This window comes from Zea mays, chromosome 4, assembly GCF_902167145.1.
Source record: "Zea mays cultivar B73 chromosome 4, Zm-B73-REFERENCE-NAM-5.0, whole genome shotgun sequence".
In the NCBI taxonomy this organism is placed as follows: Eukaryota; Viridiplantae; Streptophyta; class Magnoliopsida; order Poales; family Poaceae; genus Zea; species Zea mays.
Window position 1 is genome coordinate 232101662 of NC_050099.1, and position 12934 is coordinate 232114595.

General features: G+C 41.1%; 1 protein-coding gene across 2 annotated transcripts; it reads right to left on the minus strand.

The window, feature by feature from the left end:
* Positions 1-9272: 9272 nt before the first annotated feature.
* On the minus strand, positions 9273-12551 carry LOC100272864 (uncharacterized). Of its 2 annotated transcripts, XM_008678547.4 has the most exons (3): positions 12021-12551; positions 10378-10593; positions 9273-9824 (listed from the first exon to the last, which is right to left on the minus strand). In XM_008678547.4, exons 1-3 carry the CDS (start codon positions 12240-12242, stop codon positions 9609-9611), a joined length of 654 nt encoding a protein of 217 aa, XP_008676769.1. In that variant the 5' UTR covers positions 12243-12551; the 3' UTR covers positions 9273-9608. The 2 variants fall into 2 exon arrangements, with proteins under 2 accessions (XP_008676769.1, NP_001140789.1); NM_001147317.1 differs by having other exon boundaries at positions 9374-10593; positions 12021-12360.
* Positions 12552-12934: the final 383 nt, after the last annotated feature.

Sequence of the window (12934 nt, forward strand, 5' to 3'; positions counted from 1 at the left end):
CAAACGGATAAAGGGTTAGTTTTTATATTTTGGCCAAATAAAGTGGGCCTAGATTAAGAGCAGTTTAGAAGCATTAGCCGCTAATAATCATCTAGCTAAGAGATCATAACTGATATTAGCTAGTTTAGTTCAACCAATGAAATAGCTCATTCAGCATATTCTACAATAGATCTACAGAGTTATGATCTCTTAGCTAGAGTATCAGCAACAGAGTTACATACTCTATGACAGGAGGACTGTAGGAGACAGTACATTCAGCATATAAATTTAAAGCGTCAATTTTACTAATAAAAATTGGTAGACGAATGATCTGTCATAGTCTGGGACACGTATTGTTGCTTCCGCCACCGGCCACATATTCCATTCCAATTTCCAAGTTAGGCTATCTACAATAGCATACTTCTCTCTACAAACAGAGTGAAATCTACAGTTTAAACAAGGATCTCCTTCTAATTATCGATTTAGCTTGAGGTGGTGTATCAAAGCAAGATTTTCCGGTCTCTCACACTAGCGATTGTTTTAGAGCAGTCCCAACCCAAAATGTGTAGAAGCCGAGTCCAAAATACCACCTCAGCAAAACACATAGATAGAAATCACAACACTCATTCCACAATTTTTTTGGATGGGCTCTATAGCAAATTCTATCCTCTTCTATGGAGGGCATGCAAAAAGGTGTGGGAAGAAACTCGAAAGCCTTCCAATACATAATTAGCAGATGTCTTAATGCATTGGTTCGCATGTCGACCTGATTTCCCAAGGGAGAAACCGGATCTACAATTTTTCTTCTCTCCCCTCATTAATTTTCTGCCATTTTGAATTTTTGTTGATTTGTCACTGTATTAAATTCTATAGAAACTAGATAACATAGAGGATTAGGACTAGAGATGGCAATGGGGTCTCGATCTCCGATCCCCCACGAGGAATTATTCCATTAGAGGATGAGGATAGTGAAGTTTTTCCCCATTGGAATTTAAACCGGGAAAATATGGAAACTAGATGACATATAGGGTTGGGCCTAGAGATGGCAATGGGTCCCGATCTCCGATCCACACGGAGAATCCTTCCATTAGGGGATGAGGATGTGGAAGCTTTTCCCCCACGAGATGTAAACCGGGAAAATCTCTCCCGGCGGGTAAACAGGGATGGGACAGAGAAGCATTCTGCATCCCCATTCCCGCGGGGACCGTTAAACTTGTATGTCATAGTATTTTGTGTAATAGTTAATAATAAAAATAAATAATTACTTTGTCAAGAGATCATTCATTGTAATGTGTTCATTTTGATGTACATATAATAATTTTTACATCTAACAATGTGTATAAGTGATGATGTTTTACATTGATAACAAAAGATGTATGTCACAATTATAGTTTAAAAGGGGATGGGATCCTCGTCGGGGATTTATCCTTGCGGGAAACAGAGATGAGGAAGAAATGTCTCCCGCAAGCATTCGTAGGGATTCCCGCGCAGAAATTTTTTCGTCGCTGGGATGAGGATGGGGAGCTATTCTCCAATGAAAAATTCTCCATTGCCATCTCTAGTTGGGACTGCTTGATTGTGTCACCCTTGTGCTTGGACTTGTGATGGGATAGGTTTCACAACGTTGGTTGTAAGAACTCTTGTAATATAAGCTGAACAAAGAGCTCATGCATGCCTCTTCTCCAAATAGGAAAATGCTAACAAAATAGTGTATATATACTTATGCAACATTTCACTCAAATTTGGGTTCTGTTTCGCACAAGAGCTTGTTTAGCGCAGCATTGATGCTTTAGTTAATCTAATGAAAAAAGTATACAAAACCTCTTCTCCTTTAGAGGATAGTCTATTTCACCCTCTCACTTTCAAAATCGGTTGTCTAATTCCTAACTTTACAAAACCAGACAAATAACATCCTGAACAGTTTTAGTGGGTGGTTTTAGTGAGGCGACATTGTCACTGTGGCACCAGTTCTGCCTGTTCCAATTCTGTGATCTAGCAATATCTAAAATTTATATAATTTTACAAACAAGTTCGTAATCAGATATTATATTTGCACAATTGTTATGAATTTTAGAAGTACCAGCTTAATTACTAAAAATAAAAAAACTACATAAAAAGATATTAATCATTTTGTCCCGGATTCATTTGTTATCTTTTGATGCTAAATCTTTTACTAGAAGTATCAAATACTATTACTAAGCTTCTAAAATTTGGTTGATTTTATTAAACAAGTTAAGTGGCCTTACTTCTGATTACTAATTAAATCAATTTTACATTTGATTTTTTAGAAAAACACTTAGCAAACAATATTAAAAGATCTTCAATTTTTACATAGTCCTCCTATCAGCTAAAATAACTTACACAAATATTTCTAGAACTTTTCGAGAACTTTAAATGTGGAATTATAACTTACACAAATATTTCTAAGAACTTTATATGAGTCTACGTTTAAAGACCTAAAAAATTCTAAAAAAATGTGTAAGTTATCGTAACTAAGAGGAAGGTTATGTAAAAATGATCATTTTATTACTGTTTGCTAATTATTCCTAAAAATGTAGAATCAGTTAGTTATTAATTAAAAGAAAGGTCACTTAACTTGCTTATTAAAATCAACCGAAATTGTAGTCGTTTAGTAATAGTATTAGTTACCTCTAGTAAAATATGTAGCCTCAGAAGATAATAAATGAGTCTAAGACAAAAATATTAAACTCTATTCATGTAGTTTTTATTTTTAGTATTAAGTTGTCACTAGGGATGAAAACGGTTTCGGAATTTTTCGGTATTCCGGAAACCGATTTCGAAATTTTTCGATCGGATTCCTCGGTAACGGTATTTTTCGAAAACGGAATCGGTTTTCGGAATTTTCTATCGGAATCGGTATCGGAATCGGTGTGGTGTTTTACCGACCGTTTGCTTCGGTTACCGGTTTTTGTCGGAAATTACCGGATTTGTGTCTCGGAATTTTCCGGAATTGTGTCGTGGAATTTTTCGGAATTGTGTCTCGGAATTTTTCGAAATTTTCCAGCATGTGATTTTTTGCATCGCCTGTACGTCTCTAGATAAGGATTATTTATTTTTGTATTTTTTGGACACCTTTAGTTTTTTTTTGGATAGATGGTTTTGGAAGGCAGTTGAGATTAACGATTTGGTCTTTTCCACACACTAGGTTTTAGGGTTTTCCTGTGAGGTTATGAAAAACTTTTTATGTGAGGAAATTTTTTTTCATAAGTAAGCATGCCATGTCAGCTAGATCGAGTGGATATTGTGAATTGTGAACTTTGTGTCTATGAACTTGTGATCTTTATGAACTTGTTATACTGTGAACTTTGTTATATTGTGAACTTGTGATCTTTGTACACTTTTTATATTATAAATTTGTGATCCTTGTGAACTTTTTATATTGTGAACTTGTTATATCATGAATTGTGAACTTGTGGTCTTTGTGATCTTTTGTCAACTTTGTTGTATTATGAAGTTTGATATTTTTACCGATTGTATTTTAGATTCCGACCGTTACCGGTGTATTTTCCGCACCAAACTTTCGTTTCCGATGTTTCCGAAATACCGATATCGTTTCCGTTTCCGGAGTTACCGTTTTCGATTTTGTTTCCGATAAAAAATATGAAAACGGTAATGGTTTTAGTGTTTACCGACCGTTTCCGACCGTTTTCATCCCTAGTTGTCACTACTAAAATTATAAAAAAATTAGGACAAAACTTGTGTGCAAAATTATATAGATATTGGTACATCGTAGAACTGAAATAGATAAAAGTGGTGCCACAGTGGCAATGTCACGTCCGGAGACAACGCACTAGCAGCAACTAGAGCCACTGTAGCAATACCACATCAGCAATAACCACACACTAAAACTATTCAGGGGATTTTTTGTCCTATTTTATAAAGTTAAGGGGTTAAATAACTGGTTTGAAAGTGAAGCTGAGATAGACTACCCTCTAAAAGTGATGGTTATATAGACTTTTTCCTCAATCTGTTTACTCCCTATGTTCTTAAATATATGATGTCGTTGACTTTTTTAAAAAAACTTTGATCACTCGTCTTATTCAAAATATTTATTCAAAATTGTAAAATTTCAAGTCATGCTCAAACAACCCTAAGTGATAAAATAAATCATAACAAAATAAATGACAATTCATTTTTTTTTCTAAATAAGACGAGGGATCAAAGTTTCAAAAAAAGTCAACAACGTTATTTATTTAAGAATGGAGGTAGTAAAAGTGATGGTTAAATAACAAAATTTTGAGTTGTGTAGATGTTTTTTTCACAAATACTTCTCAAAATTTACGTGTTCTCTAAAACTATTCATCGTATCGTTTGTGCCACTCTGTTCATAAGTTTTGAAGTTTATATTGTTTCACAATACTTTTCTGACGAGAAAAAAAAATCGGACCAGACAAAAGTGGCAAAAAAAAGGGAAGAGCATATATATAGATTAATGACGTGGGCGTAATCTCCTTCCCAAGCAGAAACAACAAAACCAAATTAGAGTGATATTCTTAGTGAAGCACTCACAAAACAGACTTCACCAATTATTCCTGCAAAAACACATCATGAAGGGTCCATTAGTGCTATTAAATCAGACTTTGCTGCCCACAGAAATGGTCAAGCGAAGAAAAGGAAAACCACCACTCCTATTGTGATAGCGATTGACCATGACGGCAACCTTTCTTTTGCCGCTCAAATGACCTCAGCCACTAGATCATCATATCAAGAGTCGGCATTATTTCTGGTTAAGTAAATATACCCTATATATTTAGGTCTATGTTAGAATTGTAAAATACAATATAATAATAAATAGAAAATATTGTACCAACCAGCCATCTCTCTAACTATCTCTATAGCCTTCTATATAGGGTTTTGCTCTCTAGTTTCTTCTATCTCTAGTAGTTAGGACTTACGAGTAGCACCTCTAATACCCGGGTTTGATTCTACTCGAGAGCGAATTTTTCAGCTTGGTTAAAATATCCTTTCGTTATGCCTCATTCGCTCTTGAGTTGCGATGTTCTGGTTGGGCCGTTGCAGAGTGTACGGTTGACGTCGACCCATTAGTGATGGGACTAGAGTTCAAGGATTTTCTCGAACAAGACCAATGTTTCGGTCTCTTCTTAGTATTGTACTAAAAGGACAGTCATTTCCTTCTAGACCGAGGTTTTTTATGTGCTTTGGACTTTTTGCATCTAAGTTTTTGTGAGTCGAAAAGCGTGGCTTTAACCATGTCTTGACCTCTATGGTAAATATGACTTTGGCACTAAACACCAAAATGGATAGGTAGCAAATAATAAACATAAAACCATCTGGAGGGCTCCTTAGAAGCTCTGCCAAATTAGATATTAGCATGGATTGGAGAAGACTGTCTCTAAGTCTATCTTCAATAGCTTACTCATCCTCATACTCATATTCAAACTACACTCTGCGAACAATGCAGTCTACAGTGCAGAACAATGCAAAACAGTGCTTTTGGGTAAACTTTGGGTAGACTGCTGCAAACAGCCTAATAGTTGGTAATATATAGTCTTTTTGGCCGGGCTTTTGAGCTTTTTAGCTTTAGCTTTTCTGTAGCTTAAGGTGGAAGCCCTAGCAAACATCTATGTGAAAATGACTTCTTCGAGAATGTAGCTTCTTCGAATTCAGTAGCTTTCACGAACTTGTGCGTTGAAGCCGCATTTTGGCTTCTACTGCCAAAGAGGTCCATATACTTCTAATAACGCATCCACAATATTCACCCTTCCCATACGCTCCGAAATTTACAATTAGTAATTCAGCATGGAAATACCCTACACTAGAAAACCGATCTCGATGTCTCTTGTCTCCACGTCTTCAACTCTAGCAAGGTAAACCCTAGCTCCCTACCATCAAAGTGGCTAGGGCCACCTATGGCTTGCTGGAGATTGGTTGGAGGTGCTTTGTGGTGCGATTAGTATAGGGCATGCACTAGGTGGGCTACAAATGCAGTTTTTAAGAGCATATAAAATAGATTGTTTGAGGATGTTTTTTATTCTAATTAGTTTTTAAAGCATCTAGATAACACATGGTAATTCTCTAAGCACTTGTCTATGTTCTAAGAAAGAAAAGGTAGAATACTTTAAACAATACAATGGGCATAATCCACCAATTAAACAATTTTCAAGTCAAAATACGCTCGAGTTATAAATGTTTCAACCATGTTCTGGATTCACAATAATGACCCATCTATGTTGCGATATATAGTCTAAATAAAAGGTGAGTAGAAGGCGTAGAATAATGGTTTCTCCTTGTCCCTATTCCTAATCATTGAAAAGGTTGGCACTAGTGAGAATCCAACATAAGGAGGCAGTAGAAAACATTTTGGCTTCTCAACTTATTTGGTAGCAGCAACAAAGGGCTGAGTTCCCAGCTATAAGGGTACAATTAGGATATTTGTTTAATGTTAGGTAAAGTACATTTCTCAACCTCTAAATTGCACATCACTCCAATTTCAACCATGAACTAGATATGAATCCAGATAGTTTTCTAATTTAAATCAAATTAATCATTAGTGTTTAGATACCAAATAGATTTTTACAATTATTTTTAGAAACTAGAAAAGGGGGTAGTTTGGGAATCAAATTCATTTGGTTTAGATAGTTGAAAGGTGTAAGTTACCGGATTTTGTAATTCAGGATTCAAAACCGAAGATCAGAATTGTTTGATTTAGATAGCTGGAAGGTGTCCAACATTATGGTTGAAAAATATACTTTATCCTTTCAATTTTATCCATGTCAACCAACTTGAACAACGGTGTCTCTTGTAATAAGGCTTGTTTATTGATTATGGCAACCATAGCTAAACTCATACATAAGCTCAAAGACCTTATCACTGGTTCAAATTAAACCTAATGACTCACGGTTTTGGAAAGGTCTTTTGAAGATCAAGAAACAATTTCTGAAATGTGGTACCTTTAAAGTTAAAGATGGTTGTGAGACTAGATTCTTGGAGGACACTTGGATAGGTTCGAAATCCTCGGGCTAGATTCTTGGAGGACACTTGGATGGGCTCTAAATCCCTTAAGTACTAATTCCCTAGCCTATATAATATAATCAACTATCCCCCATGTGGCAGTGGCAAATGTCTTAAATCATATGCCATTAAATATCTCCTTCTGGCAGCCTAGTATAACCTAGTAGCAAAAGTCTTCCATACTCAACTTACAATAAAAATATGTATTTACTTGAAACTTGCATAAACATGGAGAATTCTCAGTAAGGTCCGTGTATCAATTTCTAATGAACTAGAGTTCCTTGTTCTCTAATAAGTTTATATGGAAACCAAAAATATCTTTAAAGGTAAAGATTTTTCTTTGGTATTTTCAATAGAGTAATTTTAACAAAAGATAACCTAGCTAAAAAATTGGACTCGACAATGAATTCATTGTTTTTGTGACCATAACGAAACAATTAAATACCTCTTCTTTGATTGTTAGCATGCTAGGATTTTTTGGAGAATAGTACAGATTGCTACTGAGGTAAATGCACCAAGAGCCACAAATAATTTGTTCAGGAATTGGTTGACGAGCATTGGAAATAGAGAACTAAAAGAGATTTTTGTACGAGCTATGTTATGGGCAATTTGGTACACTCGTGATGATATTGTTTTTGACAAAAAAAAGATACCCTTCCTTCATACAATTTGTCTTTAGGGGGTGCAATGAAAATGGACCACGACCCATTTGATTAAGTGATTTTTTGTGTTTGATGATCAACATAATCTTCTGGAGTAATGTTTTCAAGTGTCTGTGTTTTGTAGTTCATAGGATACAAATATGTTTTGGACATAAGCTATGAGGATGCAATACCTCAAAAGAAAATATTATGAAGACCATTATTGAAGATCAACAAGTATCAAGCGAAGTCCAAGACATGAAGGAAGGGCAGCCACACGCCGAAGGTTTACCTTCACTAGGGGGACGGTATGATGGCTCACTTGACAGTCCGTTGCCACCCGACGAACTGTCTGGTGCACCAATGGCTAATGCGCCAACGGCTAGTTTTTGGTGGCACCCGGAGGAGAACCATAGGATAGTCCGGTGCTAGGACCGGACAATCCGGTGTGGAGCAGCAATGCACCAACGGTCAAATTCAAACGACTATCTCCAACATCTAGGTGCACCGGACGGTTCGGTGTGCCGCAGAGAGCAGCATCTTCCTCCCAACGGCTATAATTGAGTGGGGAAGCTATTTATACCCCTTGGCCGGCCATATGGAGAGTGGGGAGCACAAGAGACCTATCCCAAGCATAGAGCCACATTTCCAAGAGCTCCATCACACAAGTGCTGAAGAGAATCACTCGGTGATTAGTATAAGTGCTTTTGCGTAGTGCTTAGGCTAGTTAGATCGCTATTGCACTTGCTCTAGGTGATTACTAGTTAGTTTAGTGAGGTTAGAAAAATACCGGCGGCGTCCACAGGAGTTTGCATCTTTACCTTTACTATTTAGCTTCCACATTTACATTGAAGTACTTAAGTTTCAATCTCTCTATTCCTAGCTTAGAATTGTTAGGATTGGAACTTAGGTTGCAAAACTCCTTTTGCAGTAGAGATAGCAACATTTTGACAAAACCTAGTTTGCTTATTTACATAGTTTTTGTTCTAGGGATTTATTTGTTGCCTAGTTTAGAGAAAGTTTTTAGAAGTCCTAATTCACGCCCCTTCTAGGCGTCACCGTTTCCTGAGGAGCTTATTGTTTGTGGTTTTGGGCGATACTACAGCGTGAAGATGCAAGAGAGACTTTTCACTTGGCAAGCAAGGCATTGGAGATCGTTGCTCTAGATATTTTCGCGAAGAAGATGCAAGAGAGACTTTTCACTTGGCAAGCAAGGCATTGGAGATCGTTGCTCTAGATATTTTCGCGAAGAGCTGATGGAGTAGCAATAAGAGACATTGCTTATGAGGTGTTGTATTTACTTTTGTTAAAGTTCCCTATTTATCTTTTTTATCAGCTAATTATTAGCTGCATACATTCTAAGAACTTGGCTGTGTGCGGCAGAGGCCGGATCCTTTTGCGTTTTCTACCAAAAAAAAAGGCTGAACTCATACACGATCACGGGACAGCCTGGACAGAGACGTCTCCTGACGTCCTCTCTCGTCCCTCCAATTTTAAGGGACAACACTGGAATAATACTGTCCTAACCTTTGATCCTGAACCAAACAACCTTATTTGAGAGATCGTCTCATCTCGTCCCGTCCTGTCAATCCAACTAAACGTACCCTAAGTACACACTTGGGACATGTATTTACAAAACACACACATACACACACGGAGGAAAGAAAGGAATCAAGATGGAGCAATCTAATTACAGAGAAATTAAACCCTCAAGTCCACATATTGATCTGAGAATGAAGATGTCCCAGGGCCTCACAGTTCTAAATTCTTTTTTTTTTCTTTCAATTTTCATCAAGCACATCATACTCTGCACTTCTCCCTCCGCGACATACAACGCCGGAGAAGAACAGAAAAACACAATCGCAAGGAGGGGGAAAAAGAACTTGACTTTGAACGCGGCATAGCAGTTTTCCAAGAACCTAGGGGCTCCATGCATTGGAGAACAGGTCTACGCGTACACAGAATGCAATGCAATATAATGGTCCGACTCATTATTCACCGGTCAAGGGGCTCCGTCTGGTCCATGATGACCTGGCCCTCGGACACCTCCGCGAGTGACCGGAGGTTGCACTTGAGCAGCGCCTCCACGAAGTAGCAGGTCTCGTCCTTGGTGTTGCCGTCGGGGACGTCGACGACGAAGGACTCGATGACGAGCGTCCCTGGCCGGCCGTCGATGACCTCCGGGTGGACGGTGAGGATGGAGGAGTAGTTCTGCGGGCAAAGGAAAAGGAAGGTGAGATGCAGCAGATCGATGAATTAGACTAGTCGTCAGCTTTCACACACGCTGGCGTTCTTGCAACCAACCCAAGGGGGTCAGGGCCGGATAAACTTATATCCAGGTGGCGTCCATCGTCCATTATCCAGGTGCAACGCATGTGAGTTGTGACCATGGGCCACTTGTTGCTATCGCTGGCTGATGACGAGTGAGGGCAAACGGACGGAGCACGACAAGCGACAGCGAGTGACAGGTGCTCATGCGATGAACTTGGCATGTAAGGTCAAAGGATGGCAAGTCAGTGCCATGCTTGGAGTTGAGAGCATGCAAACATCACCCGGTACATAACAACAACAACAACCGCTGCTTGTTTTCTGGTTAGATAGACGACAAGAGTTTGTTGGGGGGCTATCACTCGAGGATGGCATCGTCGCAGGGCAGCACATCAAGATGCATCTGGCAGAGGAACTCCAGGACGCATTTGAGGTGGTGGGCAAAATATCTCGCATGGGCAGCACAGAATATAGATAGATGAAGAACAGAGCATACCTGCAGCCTGTGATCGCCTCCAACGAACCTGACGCTGAGAATGCGCTCGTCGTCGTCTAACAGCTCGAGCCTCTCCGTGCTTCTTGTGGCCGGCAGCCCGGACTTGACGTTGACCTCCCTGACGCTACCGATCTCGATGTTCCCCTTCATCTCACACCGGCTCACGAAGGGCTTGAAGAGCTGTGGCTGGTCGAACCGCCTCACCAGGGACCAGACCTGAGAGACAAGACAATTACTCGATCATCAGGCACTTCAATGTATGGTTAAGCTTTAAGCAGGTGACCAAGATTGATTAATCCACACTTTCAATGTAACAGACGAAGGAATAAACAGGTCCCCGGTTGCTTGCTATTCAAGTAGTATTAAGTGTTCTGCATAAACACCCTAACCGACCGGCTAACTGCACAGCTCGACCAGGCTCAGCTGAACCATCGCCAGGAATTGTAACAGGAAAAATGGCATGAACGGTGTACTGTCTACAAGTCAACTAAACACGCTTGAGGAATATGACATCTCTTCTAATCAGAGGCACAGTACACAGTTATAAAATGAGGCCTAGAGCCCTTGAGGTTGCTAAGCATATTCACAAGCATCCTTTTGGAATATGCTGAAAACTTGGGCTGGAAAGTCAGCCAGAAACGATGGTTCCCTCTGAAACAGTAATCAATTCAGTGCATCGCATCGCATAATTATGCAAAAGCTAATGTGTTTTTTTTGGGTAAGATTACTAGTTTTGCATCTGATCTTGTGCTGAAGCTGAACCACGTCCAAAAGGAGTGGAGTCCAAGTGAAGTGAAGCGTATCTCCCTCCCTCCCACCACCACCACCGCCGTCTGACCGTCTCGATTACTAGATTACTTGCAGAATAAAGCGGCAACACTTCAAAGCCTAATAACGCGGGGGATACAGGCCAGCAAAACAATGCATGAGCAGCTAGATAGAAATCTCAAAGTAATTAATCTGGCGGAAAGCAGATTCAGCGAGCGGGCATCTCGCGAGGTGCGGGTGGGGGGGAAGCATCTTCCCACCCACGGTGAGACGAGGTTACAGTACTACAGAACGGCGAATTAAAAATCGTCGAGGCTTTTCTGTGTGTATCATTTGCCTTTGCAACCAATCATGCATCTCTCATGTTCATCTCGCGAGAGCTCAGAAAAAAATTCACAGGCGGTTTCTTGGCAGGAAATGCAAATCTTAGATTTCGGCTAAAGCGACGTGGGTCCTCCCAGCAATGGATCCGCCCGACCAATCGCGTGAAAAGAGAGAAAGGATGACGACGGGAGAGACGAGCAAGCAGAAGCAGAGCAGGGCCGGTTCAAGTTCAAGACGGCATCCAAATCGGGCATCCTTGTTTCCTAATCAAGGAGCCGCGCATCGGCACTCCAAAACCGGGGGCGCCGGGCGGCGGGACCCGGCCAGACAAAAGGAGAAATCGAGAAACCGATCGAAACGATGTCTCGGCGGCGGATCGACTGCGCGAGCGCGACACAACACCCTACATACTCTCGCCATGGAAACGTGGAAACGGCACGGCGGCGCGGAGAAAAAGCATAGCAGAGCAGGCAGTAGGCGAGGGATTGATATATCTGATTCAGCGGCGTGGAATGGAAGGAAGAGATTGAGAGAGAGAGGCAGGCGCTCACAAGGTGGACAGGCGCCTTGATGTGCTTGGCGACGGCGGAGGAGCACTGGTGGTCGCGGGGCTCGTGCCGGTGGAACCGCCGCACGTAGTCCGTCTCCATGGCGCGCAGGTCGCACCGCTCGTCCGCCAAGCGCCACCGCCGCGGCGGCGGCGGCGCCGGCGTCTGCGCTCCTCCTCCTCCTGCTGCTGCTACTCCCACGCCTCCGTCCATCTCCACCACCATCACCGCCGCCGCCGCAAAGCCAGACACAGCCACCACGCTCGCAGCCTCGCACAGGCACAGCCCGGTAATGGAGGCGGCAGGGGCTTGTGTTCCGCACCGAGGAAAAGCAGACGACGAGGTGCGGAGCGAGGAGGTGGGGTTTTGCCTTTGCCTTTGCCTTGCTTTGCTTGTTTTGTTTATGCCGCGGCGAGACCGCGAGGGCGATGGCGATGGCGAGGGCGAGAGGGAGAGAGTGACGACGACGACCCCTGGATGGCACAAAGGCCGCAGCCTCAGGTGTGGTTGTTATGCTATTGGGTGCCGCTTACAAGCAAGGGCCTACTAGAATTAGGAATGCCAGATATGCCCTCCGAGTTCGCCACTTTTGCTTCGGTTTGCTCGTGAAAACATGGATGGCCGGATGGCCCCATGGCGGACGGCATTATCTCGTTGCCTTTTTTTTGGTTTGGAGATAGGTGTAGACATGTTTTTTTTCTAAAACAAGGCCCCATGCACGTCGCATAATGGTGTTGTTAAGCTATCGGAGAGCAATGTACGAGCAACTCCAATAATAATTATCTAAATTTTAGCTTTATAAATCACATATTTAAGAAGTTGTTAAATAACTTTGGGAGTTAAAAAGTGTAAGTTCACCAATAGTTTTATATTTATAGTTTTGTTTTGTATCTATCCATATAAAAATAAGTCACAAA